This window comes from Apteryx mantelli, chromosome 5 (genome assembly GCF_036417845.1).
Source record: "Apteryx mantelli isolate bAptMan1 chromosome 5, bAptMan1.hap1, whole genome shotgun sequence".
Taxonomy (NCBI): Eukaryota; Metazoa; Chordata; class Aves; order Apterygiformes; family Apterygidae; genus Apteryx; species Apteryx mantelli.
Window position 1 is genome coordinate 60,761,714 of NC_089982.1, and position 21,424 is coordinate 60,783,137.

Sequence of the window (21,424 nt, forward strand, 5' to 3'; positions counted from 1 at the left end):
TTATCCCATTAACTAGAATATTAATCGAGTTATCTCTTTAATTAAGACCACACAATTCAGAAATAGCGGCATTGCCTATTGCTGTGGCTGAACCTTTTCTCCTCGTAAAATACTGCAAATATAATAACTAGGAACTCCTAAAATACTGAACACCAACCACATCGAGGTAGAACAGTATTGGGCTGAGTGAACTACTGCAAGAATCCAAACTCCAAAGGAAGTTGCACTAGAATTTTATTAACACTTAATGCAAATTAAATCAAAAGGTAGATTAGTTAACACTACTTGCACACACGATCAAGTGAAATATTAATACTGTATTTTCTATGAAAATATGGCAAAAGAAGCTATCTATAACCAGGAAAAATGCAGATAAAACTGGAAGAACCAAGTTAGAATTACAGATAAAATACTGCAAAATTATTCAGGAATGAAGTTGGTTGCAGTAAGTATCATTTGCCACATGTAAAAATTACCTGACATGTTTTAAACTGCTGCGATTGAAATTGTACACATTCCATTATTTTCCAGGTTATACTTTAAGAATTAAAAATTTTGATACAATATCCTAATCAAAGCTAGCATTTTCTGTTGTTGTGAGTGGTAATAATGACATGACTTGGCTGCCACAGCTAAGTGCCTTGCCAGTACAATACTACAGCCTGAACACTGCTCTGACACATTAAACCATCTGCCTCTTTTAGCCACTGTTCTATAATACTATAATCAAGTCAGACATTACAACCAAAGATGAGGGTGGATCCATAGTTCAAAGAGAAGCCTTGAAAGTTTTGCAAGAAATAATATTAAGTATTCCTTTCTCCAAATCATAGAACCATTCCAGAGGACATTTGCTAGAGTTATTATTGCTCGTTTGGGCTATAGAATAAGCTCCTGTCACTCATCAGCATTAAAAAGCACATGGGGGTCTGGAAGATAAGAGACATGGACTTTAGGCTCATAACCAAATCCAAACAGGGTCTCATTTTATTTAATTAGAAGTTTTGTTGCTTTCACTTCTCATCCTAAACTTTTTTACCTCCAGATAGTCTAGCTCTCCATGCATCTTCCCATGTGTGGTTTAAGGAAAAGCTGTCAACCTGGAATACATGTACTACTCTACAAGTGTTTCTTGTAATGAATCAAAGAACAAAGACTTGTCCTACCAAATATGTACAAATCAGGATTTCAACCCAACTCTCCTGTAGCTTGGCCAAGAATCCACAACCACATGAAAGCTTATACTTTAATCTCAGTTCAATCAGGATTTTTGAAGATGAAGGAGAGTGTTACTTGGATATAGAAGAAAAAGTTTCTTTTGTGCCAAGCATGTAGTGACTAGAAATGGACAAATTAAGCTGGCTAACTAAAAATTAAAGGAAACCCAAAATCTCTTCCCTCCATCCCTGCCTCTACCTTTTAAAAGTTGCTGTTTAGGTCTAGATTTATTTATTTTTAGTTGATCAAAGCAGAGTTTTAATTACAGCTGTAACAAGCTAATAATTTCTAAATAGTCATACAAAGATTGGCTAAAATAAAGTGATATTACGCACTGACAAATTAATCTCCCTACACTAAAATCTGTACAAACGCTGCTTTAAAACAGAACATTTACTTTTCCAATTTTAATTCAAAGAGCTAGAGGATACAACCTCTCAGTATTCGCAATGTGCGAATACCACACATGGAAGAAAGCATGACCTAAAGGCTGAACGATAGGAGCGGGGCAAGGAGATCCTGGCATTGTTGCCAGCATTGCCCCTGACTGACCAGGAGATTCTGAGCATGCCGGTCTTGGCCTTTGCCTCCACCTCTCCAGCTGCAAAAAGAGAGGTGTACTTTACCTACTGGCTCTCTTAGCAGCACTTCACTTCACAACCACTAGTGAGAGATTTTCATCTGGCTTGTAGGCCAAATTCACCCTGCCTAGCAAAGTCAGCCTTCAGAATTACAGGGACTTTCAAAGCTACTTTGAATAAAGGTAAGTTTCTCATAACCCCCCCCCAAATCCTAAGTACTCTAATATACACTGCAGATAAAGTATATATTCTTGAAAATATTCCTCTTTACCATCCTTTCTACCAGCTGCAGTTTTCTGCATCTCATTTCTCAGTAAATTTAGGCAGGACTTACATACATTTCCAATGACTCCCAATCATTACTACATTCATGTAGGTGGGTTTTTTCTCTGTCAGAAATACAACAGATCCTGAGGTATTACCTGTACAAAATGATCCCTAGGCCTCTCTAAACCCCTGACAAGACCTAAATCATACTAGTGTTTTGAGTGGTGCGACTTGACTAAGCTGTTTTCCAAAATTCAGGCCAAAAGAGCTGTTGAAGTACAGCTGCACAGCATCTTCCCACATTGCAGACAACGCCTGAGGCCAGCCAGCCAGATTTAGAGCAGCACTACAGAGCTTCAAAGGGAAGCCTGCCAGGCAGAGAGAAGACAGGACTAGTCAATTTGACAACTGAATTGAAACAGCGGGGGAGCCGCCATAAGAAAGGATGGAGGAGGAAGGGGCACGCAAAGAACAGGAAGAGAATTAGAACAGGGGGATGGGAGGGCCAAAGGTAACATATATATGTATGAGAGGAATAAACACACTCACAACAGAGAATCAGGACAGGAATTAAACAGATAAAATACAAAAACAAAACAAACATCAGAGCAACTAGAGAAAAAAAAGCTAGAAACAGCATCCCTTAACAGGCAGAGAACTAGTGCCTTTGAATCTTATTCAAAGTCTGGGAAGGATAAAGCTAACAAGTCTCTAAACTATTTCAATGACGGAAAGTGTACAAATAAAGGCAGTGAAAGAAAGTTAAAAAAGGCTTTGAAAACATGCTCAACTGCATCTATTCGTAAAAGTTTTCTCAGGGGAAAAAAATGCATTCATTTCTTCCACTCCAGATAACTCCGTTTCTTCATCTTGGCTGCTTTTCTATCCCTGTTTCTGTCATCTTCTCATCCTCTCCTAAAAATTCAGTAGGGTTAAGCATCAGACAAAAATCTCTCTGAATGGGTCAAATTAAGCACATGCTTAAACAAGCCCCTACAAAACAAAACTCCTTTTCTTTTGCAAAGTGCCACACTAGTTACTTTCTCACAAGGAGAAAGAGTGGCCAACTGAGCTGGCTTCTCATATCACAGCAGCAACATAGCAGTTAGCTACCAGAGAGTTTTCACTTCAGCCTTGTGCTATAGTCCTACTCCCTCCCTGCTGGAAGTGGTATAGCAGTGGCTTCAGAAAAGCTTTCTTGATTCCAGTAATGTGTAGCTTGGAAGCCTCATCCCACCAGGGCAAAAGGCAAACCCCTTCTTCTTGCAGGAGGGCTCAAAGAGACAGCGACAGAGCTATTCAGTGCCCTCCTCGGCAACAGGCTGTGTTTTATGAGGAGTAGGACAAGCCCAGAAAGCTCTTCTTTCCACATTTTGATTTCCAACCTTCCAAGGAGGCATTACATCTTCAGAGATAAGTTTATTATTTCAGACTCTGCAGATGCAGGCTGGCATCGTTCTGCCAGTTGTTCAGATACCAATAGTAAATAGATACAGGGAGAAGGTTGTGTGAAGAACATCCACTGTAACGGCCTGATTTGATTTTGAAGGTAAGGCCCCAGACCTATCACACCTGTATTCACTTGCCTGGCAGTGCTGACTTGTGCCCCAACACACAAGCCAAATTTCAGTGAAGAAGCCAAGTGTCAGTACCATGCCCCATCTCTGTAACCTGGCACCTAAGCCCTTATCATGCACGAACTAGTGCACTCCTGCAATAGCTGTTACTGCCTATGTCTTAGTCTAAGGCATGGAAGCCTGGAAAAATAAAACTGAGAAGTAGCTGGGTAAACAGAAACAAACACCTAGAAGGAGCAGAATCTGTAAATCTTATCTTAGGCTGGCAAGTTCCCTTCCAACAACAGGCACGTCTCCCTCTCTTTTCCCCCACAATGCTCACTGCATTCAACTTCTTTCCCGATATACGGTTCCCTCAAAGTAGCTTCCTCACCTTGCTCTGCCCTTGACATGCTAACACCTTTGTTTGAAGCCAAAGAACCAGGAGTAATTATAATGATTTGCACTGTCCAGTCACATTATTGATCAAATCATGAAACTAAAGACATAAAATCCTCAGAGTAAAGAGATTCTGTCAATGGCACTATTTGGGTGCACACTTAGTCTTTCTAAAAGAAAGTGCACTATTAAGTACACTCAAGTTTACAAACCAGAATAACCTTCTGGCTATTCTGCACACGTAAGAGTTGCAAGGAATCTGAGAATTCAAGCTGTTCAGCCTCCTCTGCCAACATCACCACTAGGGCTAAGACACTGCATGCAGAAACTGGACACAAACATTTCGGTTTGGACAGCCACATCACCCTCAAAACTGTAAAAAGGGATGAGAGGGCATCAAACTGGTACAGACAGGCCCAAGCTGTAACAATGGCTGCTACTGTTGGGTTTCCTCTTAACACTTCCACAGCTGTATTTATCTGGAAATCCTAAAAAGGAGACAATAACACTTTTATTCAGCCACTTTTCTGATTGCCATTGTGCTTCTAACCTACATTAAGCTGAGGCCCTTCTCTTTATCCTCCAAACATCTCCATTACCAGTTCTCCCAGATGAGATGCAACGCTTACCTGACTTACCCCTTGGAGCCAAGCAGTCCCTGCTCTGCCAGGTCTGCTTGCTTTCCTGCAAATCATTCACTCAATTCTACACCCATTTCCTCTGACTGCACCAAATCTGTGCTCATGACACAGCCCAGCTTCCCATGCTGGCTGCAGACTCCATAATGTGGTAGTCTGTGGCCAAAGACTGGCATGAAGCAGGGAAGTAAGATAAGGCACAAGCCCTTCAACATGAATGAGCCATCACTCCCAGCGACAGAAAGCTGCCTGCTCCCTCTCTCATCCATCTGGCCAATGCTCAGAAGAAGTCTGAGATGAAAGCAAAAATTCTCATACTTCAGCTCTCACCACATGTCTGATTCTCTATCTTTGTTGTTACAGAGTAAAAAATGTCTACAAATCCCCATCCTGCCATTTGTTTGCACTCCTTCCACATGCTTTATTTGCAGTTCAGTCCTTATTTCTTGTTTTATTTTTACTATCTACTTTCTTTTATTACAGTTTTGTAGCATCTAGATTCCTGCTGTGATATGCTCCAGTTTTTTTTCCGCCTTTCTCTCTGGGGAGGAGTGGGAGAGAAAGATGAAAAGGTAAAATTAATTTGTTTCTTTGATAGGGCAGTTAAGAAGCACATTGACCCCAGAGAATTTCAATAACTTATTCCCTTTTCTAATATTTCTGAAAAGGGAATGAAAGCTGAATGCTCAAAACTGCCAGCATATCCACATCCTCTTGTTTGAAATTTGAAAACTGAGACTAATTATAATGGCTCACACAGTCCAATTATGTTGCTGATCTAATCAGCTGCCATCAGGAGAAGAGCTGAATAAGTCTGCACAATAGCTGGGACACAGACTCAATTTCTCACTGGCCCAGCACATTTAAAGCATGCTTATCAGCCGCATGACATCCAAAAAACGGGCACTGGCTGCACAAAGTTTTTGAACCTTCCCATACCATTTCTCTACCCACAGACCAAAGGCAGAAGACTTTAATTTATAAAGGGCTTGGGTTTTTTTTTCCCCCACTCTGGGCACACCCTCTTGAAATAAAGCAAATGTAACCACTCGGGTTTCATTAGTTAGTGATTAAACACATTATGAGACAGAAAATTGGCAGAGAAAGTAAGGCTGATTTGTTCATGTTGCTCTTACTGTTGGCTCTTTGTGCACACTCTGAATGGCAGGCCTCTGTAAACTGAGCTCAGTACTTGTGGGGTCCTTCTTCAACTCGACCGGGGGCCTGTCTCCTCTGGCCACTCCATCAAATTTCAGAGATCTGCTTGGCGAAGGAGTAAATATTACTGTTGTGCACTCTTTATCTTTCTCTTCAACTCCATTGACATTCTCTCCATTCATGCTGACTTTTCCATCTACCTGCAGAACACAGTTAAATAAATATGCTGAAGAAATTAGCTTTCAGTGGAATTTAGGAAATTAGGAACTCAATGTGACATTATTACTACTACTACTACTACTACTACACATTATTATTATTATTATTACTACTATTATTATTTTTGTTGTTCTCGTTAACATCATCTGCACCATCAGTGCTGGACAGAGCCAAGTACACATTTCAACAGGCCAAAACAAACAGACACAATAGACACAAACCTCATTCTATGGGGTTCATAAACAAAATACAGACAGAAGGTAGGAATTTTCCTGCATTTCCTGGTCTCTCTCTCTTTGTCTCTCTGTCTCTCAGTAACACACAAACAACTCTTTGTGCACATCACATAAACAGGGTATTTTAAAAGGAGAACAAAGCTTTAAGATAAATTTAGACTTAAAACTTCTGGGGTTTGCACTGCTTCATGCAAGAGGCAGGCCTCTCCGGGACTAATTACATTGATGAACCACTATGCAATCTCACAAACTCATCACAATGTCAGTAGATGGTGCTTTCTGAAGCACTGTCCTGTGAACTCTAAAGAGTTAGGAGCAGCAGAGTTCATCCATTTGTTTCTTCACTGCTCATAGCAGAAAGGAACCAACAAATATAATAGGGCATTCTACCACCTCCATGAAGTGATAAAATAAATAGCTGCTTTCTCAGAAAATGACTTTATGCACTCTCCATGAAAAGGAGAGAGTAGAAACAGGTCAACTATTCTGTCCTCTAAGTCAAGCTAGCTCATTGGTGTGCATATATTCCCTCGAGGAGGTCTTACATAAGGAAGAAAACACCAGATAAGCTCTAGACAACTAAGAAGTCAAATACAACTTCTTCCTTTGCAGCATAACTGTATCACCAATACGTTTTTTTTCTCAGGACTTCAATACTTCAAAACTATGTTTTGAATGGAAGTGGCACATAAAGAGTTCATTCAATTTGGAGGCCTGTCTGTAGAAGATACGGTATACATTAAAAAATGTCTTGTTCCAAAGAATTTACAAACCATTCACAACAAGAGGTATCAGTTAGAATAAACAGAGAGACTGGGAGAGCACAAGATACCTGTAATACCATATTGCACCTGCTTAGCTACAACATAGGGGGTTACAGGCTTGTCAGCAGAGGCGAATTTTAAAAAGAGTCAAAGGAGGGCTTTGCCACGCTGTGCAGAGATCCTTCGACTCAGGAACATCATGGGAAACAATGCGAAGGTGAGGGAGCAAATACTGACAGACTCTTCTCTGCTATTAAGTGGACCTTGGGGGAGTAACAGCATAGATCAATGATTTCTTTGAGAAGCTAACTGGGATGAACATGATGATTAGTCATTTCAGGTTATTCCACAGGTACTGCATAAACAAAAAACACACGTAAAAACAAGCTCTGAGGTAAGCCATTCTGTGGGAACTTTTCACTTCAAAATGTTACTGAAAACTGATGCAACAAGTGTCAGAACTGCTCTATCAAACAGAAACACACTGTTTAATACAACAAAGTTGCTTGCAGTCTTCCCTGCTCAGCTTCCCTGCCTCATTCCTTATTTCTCCACTCACTTATCTTCAGCACGTTACTTCTTGAGTAAACAGATTGGATACCTCAAGAGCAGCACTTCAACTTAGTATATGCAATCAACGCTAAGCTAAGAGCAAACCCAACTCCTGTAGATTTCTTGTATACACACATCTAGAGATCTGTTCTCTATATGAGGGTGATTGACTAAGGGGTCATCTCTGAGGCACCGGGCACCCTCAGCTCTGGCAGAAGTGCGAGGAGGTGAAAGCAGCTAGCACCTCCCACAGTCAGCTCGCAGGCAGGGGAGAAGAAGCCGGGATCTGCAAGCCTTTCAACAGCTCTGACTACTTTTCATATGAAATGGTTCCTTTCCTTTTTCCACTACCATCATCTACTCAACATAGAACTACTCATAAGGTTTATTTCTAAATGCAAGTGTGGGCAGATGAATTGAACCTCAAGTCTTCTGGGACTGTGTGCTGGATTATCTACAAGAGAGACACGTCATGAAAGCTCTCAAAAATAAAAAAAGCCAGAAAAACACTGGCAGGCCAAGCCATCCATTTTCATGTCTCTGTTTAGACTAAGACATTTCTCTATTTATATTAGGGAGGGAAACCAAATGTTTGAATGATCAGGCCAGATGCCCTGGCTGCAGAGTTAAACAAACATGCTCCTCTCCTGATCTGGAGCAAGTCAACACACTGTCATCAGAGCAGAGAATCACCAATAAGCTGGTGTTTCAGGGTAAAATAATTCTGTAGCTACGCATTCTAGGGAATAACTATTACTAAGATAAATCACATTGTTCCACATCAAGCAAACAGGATCTAGACAGACTTTTAGTGGTGGCTGGGGGAAGAAGCATCCATATGATAGTTTCTCCCCATATATGTGAACTTTGTATGCATTAATATGCGTGAGTGTAATACACACATATCCTAGTCCTACAAGGAAAAATATGGCAAAGATCAGAAAAAAATAAAGAATCCTTGATTAACTAAACAGGTGACTAAAATGTAAACTCCAGGAAAAGAGTAGCTCAGGTATAGGGAAATAGGAGTTACCAGTTTTGTATTTCAACCAGTAAACATTGTGAATGGGGGGCTTTCCACAACAGTTGGGGCAGACTTCAAGAAATAACAGACATCAAAACGTCCTTTTTCACTACCTATACAAAGCTGACTAGTATTTTAAAGAGGCAAATCACCTGAGTATACACAGTAGCAATGTTGTCCATAGCCAGGACATCAGCAGGGCTTCTGGGGCCCTCCCATGCTGCTAGCAAAGTAATAGATAGCGATGGCAGACAGAAGGGGACCAGAACTATACAGGCTTGGGAGACACTTGCTGGGAAGCTTCATAATGCCAAGAGCAGACGCTACTAGAAGGCTTGGGAAAGCTCAAGTTTTGGTACAGGCACTATTAGAAGCAGATTTCTTCAAACTTGGCCTATGCTGGCCTGTTCCCTCTAACACCTGCCAGCTTTTCTTTGCTAAGTTCTTGCAGCCTGATCCAGCCACACTTCCACTCTCACCAGCAATGCCCAATTACACTGCTGAGCCAGGACCAATCTGTTCTCCCTAAAACTGCATGGACAGTTTATATCCCCTCTTTACTCCAGTGAAGCATCTTTCCCCAGTCATCCCTGGTGAGAAGCAGGACAGGTGGTATCTGTGGGTCAGCTGCTCCTTAAAGCTGAAGGAGTAGGGAGTCACCAATGAATATAGGCACACTGTAATGTTTCAAAGGCTTATGACTTGGCTGAATTGGACAGACTTATTTGGGCATGGCAAAAATCAAAACCCTGATGCAAAAGCCAGTTCAGGCCTTGTTCCAAACTTTAGGGCCTCCAAATTCCCCACCCCTTCCCTTTTGTTAAAAAAAAAAAAACAAAAAAAACCCCACAACATATTTTTCCTAACCTCTTTCTCACAAAGTGCCTTGCTTTTTTCTTAAGGTCTCTCTCCCCCTGCCCTTACCCAAACAAATTTAGCCTGAGAAAAAATGTCCTGCAGAAATATTCCATTCTGAACAGGTCAAGTTTCAGAAGATGTTAGTAACCAAGAAGTGACCATTAGACTGGGAAGCACAGAGCACAAAACTGATATACAACACATCAGAATGCTGCTACCATTTTTTACTTAAATTGCATTAAACATTTATACATTCAGATGATTAGGTCAGGATCTCTTTGTCTCCCAACTGATTTTGAGCAGCATAATACATCCTACCTTAAAATTCTTTAAAACTTGCTGTGTATTTTTGGGTTGTGAGTAAGGCTTGGGTGTCAGCATAGGCACAGCCTTGGAGACAACAGTTTTGCTCGGGGATGTGCGGCCCGTCGGACCACTGGGCTCTAATTCAGTGGTTGGAACGATGGTTGCTTCAATGGTGGCAGTGAATTTTGGAGCAGGCAGCGATTGTTGCCTTAAGTATCTTAGAGGATTTGGGTCTTTTAGTGGGGAATCTGGCTCCACTGAATGGCTTCTTTCCAGAATTTTTGGCATCTGCAGACGCTCAAGGACAGCTTCACTAATGGTGAATCTTTCAATATACTGCTGAAGGATACTCTCAGCTTCCTCCTGAGACTTTGCGTTCTTGTACGCCTCATGAAGCTCCCGCTCTCTTCTCTCTCTGCACGGGAGACAGCACAAGAAATACCACCACATGAAAATTAACACTGGCAACCATTCTTATTTCCTCAGCTCCATCTCCATCCTTCCCCCTCCCTCAGCTCAAGCCCTACAAGCACGGCTGCCCACAGTTACGTATTGCCTATGAAGCACACAGCATTTTTAGCCAAGCATGCTGCACTGCAGTAAAACAACATACTTCTCTTCCACAATTTCTCGGTAGGTTTTGATGCTTTTTCTTCGCTCGTTTGTTCCCTCTCCAGACAGTAACCTTTCCATTTTCTTTCTCTCAGCTTCCTTTTTTATTAAATCCTGTGAAGCACTCCTTCGGCGACTCTTCCACCGAGCTAGGTCCTATGAGAGAAGGAAGGCGCCTGAATGCAGGGTCGCAAATAGCTGAAAACTGGCCACAGAAATCAATGAACCCAGCTAGCCACTTTGTTATGCTCGCTCCTGGCTGTGGACCAGGCTAACATTACCTGCATGGACACTTGATGCAGCAACTTTTATTTTAAAGGGAAAAGGAGATTATACCATAAAATTAAAACATTGCTCAACCAATTTTTTTTTCCTAATAATAGGATACAGTGAGAATTTGGTATCTCTGTTGGTGTCAGCCAATTAAATGGAAGGACTGTTGATCAAGGGGCTGTTCAGCCAGAAAAATGCAGTGGTGCATCCAGGCTTAAACTCTTCCTCATGGGCACCCTACAGTATTTTGGCCCCAGCTCCAAGCAACACAGGTTATGGACTAAAGTGGCTCAAACCTGGTTGACCTGAGACATGACAGAGCAAAAAGACTATAGTTTGTACCAATCTGTGTAGCCATGCCCTTGTTGGGGCAATGATCCTATTCTTTTTGGAAGCTCCCCATCCAAAACTGTCCAGAACCACCAATTCTGGTTCTTCACCTTTCCTGTAAAACCAGCCTTACACCAAAACACAGAGAGCCACAGAAGATACCTACTACGGGTATCTATTTCTTGCATCCTGCCTGGGTTATGAATTTACAAGTCATGGAGAGTACAGAGACAAGATTCATTTCACAGTAAACTATTACAGTACAGAAGTGTTTCTAAACTGTAATATTTCTCTGCAACCAACCAATAAAAGAACAAAATTCTGTATGTAAAAAATAACCTCTGTAGTACTTTTGCAAAGAAAATAACTTCACGGGAAACTGAACGGGCACATTTGTCATTAATTTTACAACATCAGGAAAATAGTGTACAGATTATATTCCATGTACTCTAATAAATTCTGGTTCTAATAAAAACAGTAATTCTGTATACATATTCAATTCAAAGACTATTTCATTAATCACGTTTTTCCAAATATTTTAATTGCATTTTTACTGGTAAACAGCAGAAGGTACTGTAAGCATAACTTATTTTATTAAAACCAGGAACAAACCTTGTCATTTTTAATTTAGCTTAAAACCACAAATTATTGATGTTACACTGAAGGGAATGCTCATTAAAGTATTTCTTCACGTGACCTACATATATCAGTCTATAATGCCCTCCTTGAAACATGGTCTTTCATTTTCCTCGGTTACTAATTATTCTCATTGAAGTACAAAAACATTTCTTTATTCAGCTACTCCCACTATTGCCTGTTGTTTGGAAATTAGTTTTTCACTAGCGAATTCCATAACATAAGCCTTCCTCCTCTTATTGTAATTAAAAACCAGACATGTTTATCTTTTCCAGCTCTGATGCTTTAGAATAACAATAATAATAAAAAGCTATGAAACCACTAATTGTAGGCAAATTTACAGCATGGGCATATAAAGAATATCAGGCCATGAATGCACTGTCATCTCTACAAAACCCACTGAATGCCAAGGACATTCCAGTAAGGCAATTTCTAGTTGCTCTTCAGAACTTTTAGTTCAGTGCATAAGGTGCTAAGGCCCTGGAAAACCTATGCACATTAGCTAAGAGTATTTTCCATTCAACAGGAAAGAGTTCTCAAACCTCTTGAATTCCTTTGGACTCATTCTTATCTCTGCTGGGAAATTATGGCTTCCCACACACACAAACCACTCAGTTGAAACCCTTCTTGTTCTACTACTGACAGTTATTTTAGTTGTATATATTGTTCTTTTTTTGGACTTTTCCTTGAATTTTCTATCAAAAGCTTCTCTGAGATGTTTCATAGTAGCTGTTCTTATAATGGGAATTGCCATATCAACTACGTGAATTCAATGTTTTGGGTTTTTTTTTTAATATCCAAAATTCCTCATTTAAAATCTGTCTTTCAGGAATTAACATGATTGATACTAAAATTCCTGATGCTAACTTAACCACAAATCATTCACAATGCTTTTCTGACACTAAGTAAGGTACTTAATAATTTCCTGGATATAATGCAAAATGCCAGGACAGCTTAGAAAACATGTTAAGCAAGAAGCAATGTTTTACTTACTCCTTTACCTAACATGTGACATATTAAGTAATATTTTGAAAAGGCTTGTAATACAAGCGGGGTGTATCTAACTCAGAGAGGAATGTGTTTGTTTGGATAAGATGGAAGGCATTAGCATTTCCTGTATCTATCCAAATTTATAAAACCAAGTCCAACCTAGGCATTTATCACCCTGCTTAGTCTTGTGTTGTTTTTTGACATTCCATTTTTGACGTTCACATACTATAAAAATTAGAGAATTCAGCAGACAGCCATTCTGCTTCCATTTTTACCAGCCACAGTTCAACTATGTTTTCTTAAAAAGCAAAATACCAGGCACACATGCAGAGGGACTTGAAGACCTTACATTCTGTAATTTACACCAAATTATGAGCTTTTATGCTTTTAGCAACAGCCCACTGAAAAACAAAAAAGGGAAAAAAATCCTGATTATTTTTAGTAGAGAGTTAGAAAGCAACTGTAGATTTAGCAGGTTTTGCTTTTTGCCTAGGTAGTCAGCCTCAATGCTGCTTTTGCAGATAATGTATACTCACATCTTGCCATCTAGTCTCATCCTCTTTCAGTTGGTTGTGTATATTCTGCAGTTTTTCATGGCGAGCTTTGCTATGAGGCTGCGTCACAGCTTCATCTTCACACCTCATGTCAAACATGCTCATGCTCCTAAACAAAGGGGGAGTAATAAGAAGTGCAGAGTTATTTACAGTTTATATTCCTTCAGCATGTTGGAGTTAAGGCCACATGAGGGTGCTGCAGCAGAATCAAACACCTGCACTGTTTAGAAGCTCCCCAAAGCAGTAGTCCATCGGAAGGACTAATTAGCATCCCTATGATTTCCACATAGTACTTCAGGCACTATACTCCTCAGTCTTCTCTTGTTATGGCTAGTTGACAGCAGCTCTGTCTCTCACTAAATAGCACTACTAACATTAAAACTCCAACAATAGCCCTCATTAAAAATATTCTATTCAGAGCTGATTTCAGAAGACTTAACTCTCTGAAGACCAATTTCCCAATCAGTTTCCAAAACCCCTCCAATTATTTGCATATTGCAGAGATAAGTTTTCACTTGTAAAACAAGAGAGGCTTGAGAAGTACATTACGGGCAGCACGACAGACTAAACGCTATTGTTACAGGAGCTGGGAGAGCCTGCCCAGAGAAGTACATGCAGTGCAAACAACATGCTACTTCCTCCTCTGCCTTCCCCTCCCTGCTTTGAAGAAACTCAATGCTATCAACACCAACTTATTAATACATCTAATCTAACAAAGGAAAAGGTAACTGCACAACAAACATTCATGTCCAGGCCCCAACAATTTCTTTATACACATTCTATTTCTGTCCTTGACCTTTCAAAAGTTAAAAGAAAAAAAGGTCATAGTTTGATACCATACATCCATTCATGTTACCTAAAGATGTTCACATGAAGATAATGTACTTTACTTTTCCCCTCCCCAGTACCTATTATTAGTAAAATATGACCTCAGTTATGCCATTAAAAGCAAAAATAAAATTTAAAAAAGCCATGCAGTTCCACATGAGGTAATTTCACAGTCATCTTCAAAAGATCATCTGTAGCTTAGGTGAGCCAATTAGCAGGAGAAGCACCAAATGAAGATAAAATGGTAGGCAACTGTGTACATAGTAATCGAAGTCAATACACATGGAAAGCTGTGCATATATAAATTTAGCCCACATTTATATTTAGGCAAGCGAAGACATGAATGAACCCCACATTTATATTCAAGCAAGCAAAGACGTGAATGAACCTCCCTCAAGAATGAAAGGTCTGGACAGTGCACAGATCCCATCCTGGTTAGTAGGCATTTGTTCAGAAATGAAGGACAGAATACACACCCAATTGCCTTTAAGCATGAGCAGTGAGGTCAGCATTATCACCCAGCTTCAGCTCTTAAACAGAGTATTGAGGAGGGGCACACTAGTTTGGGTTTCTCTGTGGGTAATTTAAGGATTGCATTGCTCAGGATTGGATTGGAAGACTCTTAAATAACAGACGAAAGAGATGGGTAAGTTTTGTAGTTTTTTAAAATAAAAGGCATATCACCTATTACAGGATATTTAAATATTACCCATATTTTGCAGACTGGGAAGGGTGGGAGATGCACAAATTTATTAAACAAAGTCACCCTCAGTGGGTTTGTTCCAGTTTAAGAGCTTTTGAAACTCATATTAATAAAAAGCCTTTGGTATGAAGCATTTGCCACATTGTGGCTACTGGGTCAAACTGGCTGTGTAGCTCCCTTCTTGTACCCTTCATTCAAAGAATTTTTCATTCACATACAATAAAGAAAAGCAGAAGACACCAATTGCTGGTAACTGGTTCTAGCAGAGTCTGTGAACACTAGCCATCTGTCGTTTGCGATGGGAGAATAAAAACATTTTTATACCAACAGTCTTCTGATGTCCTAATGAGAGGCTACTCTTTCTTCCCTGCATCACTCAGGTCTCTCAGGGTGCATAAAGACAGCAAAACAAAGGTTTTATGTCTGTTATCAACGCAGTAAAAAAGGCACTCTGGGAAAGGCTTCAACCTAGGCCAGGAATCAAAATATGCACTAGACTCCATATGCAACTTGCATTCTAGTTGTCATCTCCTGCTGCTGGGACTTCATTGCCATGGATAAGCAACCAGATAGGTTCACACTAACGTCAGCTCTGCAGCCACATAATGTTATTTTGCAAACACATCTTCCCAAGACAGCAAACTGGAGGAGCTACACCTCAAAGCACCATGCTCTGCTCTGACCAACATGTAATAGCCACTACGAAAGCCACTTAGTTCCCTGAACACACTGAAAAGGACAAATGAAAGGTCTACATCAAACTCTGCCTGACAAATGCATCCTTAGAAAATAATCAAAGAAACCAGAACTCAGGGCTTCTGCTAAAAGACAGTTTCACTATGAATCCCACATTATTTTTTCCTATTTCTCTTTTTCCTATAAGCTACAAATGACTCCAATCTGCCACTAATACCCACATGAATAGAGCTAAATTTACTACTCCTTCCAACCATGTGCTGGGTCAGCAAGCACAGAGCATGCAAGTAGATGGGGGAGATGTAAAACTCATGCTCATGAATTTTCTGCCATTAGCAGAGCTCCGAGGTTTGCATCCAAATTCTGTCTGTAAGCAATAGGCCTTTCTGCTGACCAGTCTATTAAATCTGCTGTTCTGACAAAGATCTGGGACAAATCACTGAGCAGATCACCAGTTTATTTTGGTAGACTAGGTCTTTGGGGTAATGTGATTTTTAATTTACACTACTTTATTCTTGCACATTAAGGTTGTTCTTGTCAGAGATATCATACAGCACAGCACTTTTTTTTAAGAAGTCTGAACAAGTATTGGATGAAAAAAATGTATTCAGGATTTCTAAATTCCTTGTAAAATGGTCCTCAAGGACTTGAATGTTCAGACTATATAATTAAAAAATGAGAAATATGGTGAATAGCTTTTTTATGAGAATATGTTAAAAATCCTTATGTAAGGCAGCTATGTGGCTGCATTACCATTTTAGAGATGTACTAAGACTTAACAAACCCCAACAAAACATAAAAAAGTGAGAGGTTGGCTAAAGAATCAAACTCTGTAAACAAATATATAAACTCTAGTAAACAAATATATCTCAGTACACTATAATTTGCTTGTTGGGCTTCAAGTAGAAAGCATAAGTCTAAATTAACCCTGGGCTGTCAGGCTACGACCAAATTTCAGCCCCATATCTTAAAGAGATGGGAATGGGGCTGATAAGCAGCAACAAGCTAGGCACAGGAAAGGCAACTCCAAGGAAAAGACAGACCCACCACATTGCAGTCATACCATTAAGGTGACCTTCCTGTGTCTTTCCCACTTCAGAAGAGGTTATGTTGCTAGTACTTTACCACTTAACAGTGTGCCCAAACACACCATTCTTTGGGTTTCTTCTCTCCATTCTGCCAAGTCTAATCTGGAGGGAAATGAAGAAGTCCAAATACAGCCCAAATATACATTTCCTTTCCCAGATCTAGAATGAAGCCCATTTCAACACTGTGCAGCATGGAAGGTTACAGGCATCTGAAACCCGACAGAGGGTTACAAGAAAGAGTCTGGGGAATGGAGAAAGGAAAGAGGGAACCACTAGCAACCTCTTGCCCCCACAAGAGAAAACTAGTACCTCATGCAGTGTTTACACTGTTGAACTATCTTTAATTATGTCTATGGAGTCTCCAGAGCAATCACAATGACTAGCCATGGTTGTCTCCTTTACACCAAATTATGCTGAGTACTGCCTTTGTTGGACCTTGAGACAGTCCTGGGCTGATGACACAGTCTAACGTCTGCTGACCATTACTGCCTGCATTACCATTACTGCCAGCAAAGGGAACTTTGCCAGTCTAACAAGAGATTTTTTAGTTTTGTGACTGGGACACATAGCACCTATTCTAAGATTGAATTCAAGCTACAGAATTCTTAAAAGAGACCTGACAAACATTTTGGAAGCATTTTAAATGTCAGTTCAATTTATTTTTCCTACTTGCAAGCCCTATTTTATTAGATTCTTCATAAGTACTTGGTCTTCAGAAGGAAAAATATAAACTTACATTTGTAAGAACTCTTAAGACAGTTTAAGAAAATAGTTGCTGTGTCAAATGTGACACATCTGGAAAGGGTAAGAGTGAGGCTTGAAGAGTTGTTGTTTTGCCTTTTTAGACAAAACCATCATCAATGTGGAAGAAATATGATTTATTTGCATCTTTAGTACTGTCACATCATACAACCAAACACATTCCAATGCCTCTTTGAAGGCATCTCCATGTACTTTTTCTCATACTTGCATTTAATACAAGTATGCAGAAATGTGGGCAAACAAATGAACAAATCAATCAGATAGGTACACTTTATGAAATGGTAGAAAGGCCTCCATTGTTAAGCATAACATTGCTTAACATAACTGCAATGTTAAGCAACTTTTATCTCATCTCTTAATTTGATTGAAAAGATTTCTGCTGCTTGGAAATGATCACATTTACTCTGAGGTCAAAGGATACCGGTTTTGTCTAAAGAATAAGCAAATTCACTTGTATATTACAGATCTTGTAGAGAATATCCATACATGACTCGAGCATTTATCATTAGAGAAAAAGGTGAAAAATTACACGACTCTCTGGATACACTTGTTTTAAAGAAACTTAATGCCATTTATATTTTGTCATTTAATCTGGGAGGCAGTGAAGGTCACATGAATTTCTGTGCACACATGAAAAATGTTACAGACACTACTATGTGGATAGTTCTCAACTATTCTTTTGCTTCTAAATGCCTGCAGTTTGTAAGTAGGGATAGTCAATATTTTCACAGAACTTGCAAAATGGTATTGCATGTTATTCAGAACTACAGTTTACATGCATCCACACACAATTAAAATATGCTTGAGTGCAATAAATGTCACAGTCCCACTTCTTATGTGAAAAGTAAAGTATCAAGGTGAAGAGCTTAAAAAATGAAGTTCAGTACATTATTAAATTAGACTTAACCTAGAAGGGATTCAAGAGAGAGTTTTAGAAAGACAATTAATGAGCAACTGAAGACTTATTTTCCTGATAATTATCTTGATAGTCACAATCAACTTTATTTTACTTTGAGTTTTGTTTTTCTCCCTGTCAAGTTGCAAAGGTCACACCTCTGTTTCTTCCCAACACCCAGCCCAGATCCAACCCAACTCCTTTTAGCAGTAATTGACTGGAGGTAATGGAAATTCAGAAGAAAAACAAAAAAAAAAAAAAGAAGAAAAAAAAAAGAAAGAGGAAACAATACTTTAAGCAATAGCTGCATATTAGCATTATGCTCAATTTTTAGTGGCTTTTACATATAAATTATTTTTAGCTGCAATGTAAGCTAAATTGCATTCCATTTTTCAGTGCTTTTCTGAAAAATTTATTTGCTGGAACACTGCAAAATAACAATGAGGCATCAACTGCATTTAAATTAGTAGAAAGACCGGAAAGCATGCAGTGTAAGCTGTTTAAAATAGACTCTCGTGAGCACAAGACAACTTACTCTGCGTCATCAGACACAGCAGTTCTGGGGCCGAATCTACAAGACCAAATATAAAATTAGAGCGTTGATAAATACATTAAATATCAATTGCAATTAGAGCCATAAAATTTGGGTAATTTTCATTTGAACATCCAACCTCTGCTAGTAAAGTAGACCAAAAGAGAATCATACTGTTCAGAGATGATATACTCAGCAAACAAGACTTACCTAATCAGCTGAAAGCTAGCCATTGAAACTATGCAAGCACTCCACCCTTCCCTTGCTGAACCTATACCAGTGCCCTCATTATAAAAATCTGGTGAAATATACCTAAACGGGGTGTAGAAATTAGTTACTGAAAACAGACAATACGTTATATACTACGTGACACACATGCAATGAATGGAAAAAAAGGAACCTTAATAGTTACACTCAACAGTATTCACAATCACCATTACTGAAGCACAAAAGAGAGACAAGTATTATAGCCAGAAAGTGAGCCACACAATTTTGGTTTTTTGTGCAGCTGAAAAAGGTTACTTGTAGTACACAAATCAATGTCATTCACTAAGATGACCAACTTGCTTAGTCATGCACACAACATGTTTGTATCTGGGATTTATCACAAAATGACATCAAGTACAGAAGTTCAACTTCTAACAGCAACACTTTCTAATCACAGAGAAGCAAGGTACACATCTCTAAAAATGTTCAGCAGTCCAGCTGAACCTCTGCGATCTGTAAGCTTTTTTGCATTTACATATATTCTGTAATCAAATATTTCCTTCATTAGCTGTGGAGAAGAAAACAATGCATTACTCAACTATTTTATTTGTTTCTAAAAAGCGTATTGCTGACACACAGTATTTTAGTTTGGACTGAAAACAAACCAGGCAGTGCAAAATCTGAATCCCGAAGTGTGCACACAACAGAAGAGCAAGGGGTGTACAAGCAGTGTGATTCACACCATACAGAGCTCACATTTGCAGATGTTCATCCTTGGATGATAATGTTTCATTTTTATTTTCCTCTGGAACCTCCTGAAGGTTTGATGTTTCATCCGGGAGGACTTTTTTAAGGCTATGATCACCCATTTGGGCAGTAGAAATAATATCATCTTGTCCTGCAGGAGGGATATTGCATCTTTCCTGCCCTTGCTGCTGTTCTTGCTGAGATTGCATTGCAGGTTTTCCAGAGCTATTAATGCAGACTTGTGGGCATTTTTCAGGCCTGAGTGAGCCAAAGGCAGCAGTGCAAAGAAGTGTATTAAGGAACACTTGAAAAATCACATACACATAATGAAAAGCATAACTGTAAGTTAACAAAACCAAACATAAACAGCTGATATTTGACAAGCTAAATGAGATAGGGACACAAAATGTAATTTTAATTGAGAGTCAAATGCTTGTACTTCTGTTCCTCTAACCCAGGAGCATAAACTGTCTTGGATATCCTCAAAGGTTAAACTTTTAGTTGAACAACTTTAAGTTGTTCAATTTAATGTCTTCTCAACACCAAACCACTGTTCAGCTCTACATTAATTGACATAGTTTTTCTTCTCCTGGCTAAGCTGTTAAAAATGTACACAAGTCTTTCATCTGTGTATGCACAGGCGCATGCATTTTCTTCCCTTTAGAAGAGGCTGATGAATGAGATCCCTTCCAATACGACTTGCATGAGGCTCAAGCAGACAATGCATGACACTGTGCAAAGGGTTAACCATCAGCTTCCCCACGCAGCCTTACTCATCTGAACACAGGTGCTTAAAAAGACACCAAGCCTTAGGATCTAGTTCCAGGGTCCAGATTTCCTGTTTGGAAGTCATTGGCACCAGCTAAGCCCTGAAGAGCCATCTGATTTACCGCATCCAGCAACTGTTTCTGGCTGGAAATGTTGTTTTTAATAATTAGCTCATATTGATCCAGAGACCTCTACAAATGCAATACAGTCTCCACACATATATCCACTTCTATACCCTCTTAGATTTTTGCATTTGCTAGAGCTCTGGTTTGAGTCTTTACAGTGCCCTCCCAAAAGGCCAGAAAACCTGCACCGCCTGTTAGAGCCTTTTGACCAGAAAGAATAAGCACAGAATCAGAGATAAGTAAAGAAGAAACCTCTGCTGGGCCAACAGCAACTGCTCCAGATAAAGAGATCTTGACAAACAGCCCACTGGGCCAGTTACAAAGGAAGGAAAGAAACTAAAAAGAGCAGAGTAACTTTCTTACCTCTCAGTTTTCTTGTCAAGTTCTCTAGTTGTGCCCTGCTTATTCTGCTGCTTTGAAAATGGCATGGGAAGGAACTGTTTAACACTGGGCCCAGTCTGCTTTAGAAAAGCTCCAGTTCTCCTGGCCAACATGTCATCTCTTTGTAGGTCTGGAAATTTCACTTTGTTTTCTATTCCACCACTCTGCTGATGAGGGATTTCAAGCTGTTCTTGGCTCTCTTCTCTGGTAACAGTACTGCTCAGAGAGACAAGTGAAACTGTTCCATGATAATGTCCGCTTGTGCAGCTCAAAGGCAAGCTGCTGCTGAGGCAACGTGGGGTACTATTACTCAAAAGACAGTTGCAGAGTGATGGACAACTAGACATCTTTAGCTATAGCACAGGAAGTGAGAACAAGAGGGGACTATGTTGAACATCACACTTATGTAGGTGATATGTTAGAAGTGGGGGATTCCATAAAAATGTATGCAAGCAATTATTCAATTAGAAGCCGGCATAAAAGTCTGGAGAAAGTACCACGGATTGCAAAAGAAATCCTCC

The 21,424-nt window shown here is 39.7% G+C and overlaps 1 protein-coding gene across 1 annotated transcript in view; it reads right to left on the reverse strand.

Moving 5' to 3' along the window:
- Window positions 1-21,424, reverse strand: part of LIMCH1 (LIM and calponin homology domains 1) — a 190,098-nt gene that overhangs the window by 25,647 nt on the left and 143,027 nt on the right. Inside the window, exons 14-20 of the mRNA XM_067298104.1 lie at window positions 20,886-21,119; window positions 19,639-19,887; window positions 18,679-18,714; window positions 13,154-13,280; window positions 10,390-10,544; window positions 9,789-10,191; window positions 5,796-6,017 (exon numbers count right to left, since the gene is read on the reverse strand). Of these exons, the coding sequence (XP_067154205.1) occupies window positions 5,796-6,017; window positions 9,789-10,191; window positions 10,390-10,544; window positions 13,154-13,280; window positions 18,679-18,714; window positions 19,639-19,887; window positions 20,886-21,119 (1,426 nt within the window). The remainder of the gene's footprint in view (window positions 1-5,795; window positions 6,018-9,788; window positions 10,192-10,389; window positions 10,545-13,153; window positions 13,281-18,678; window positions 18,715-19,638; window positions 19,888-20,885; window positions 21,120-21,424) is intronic.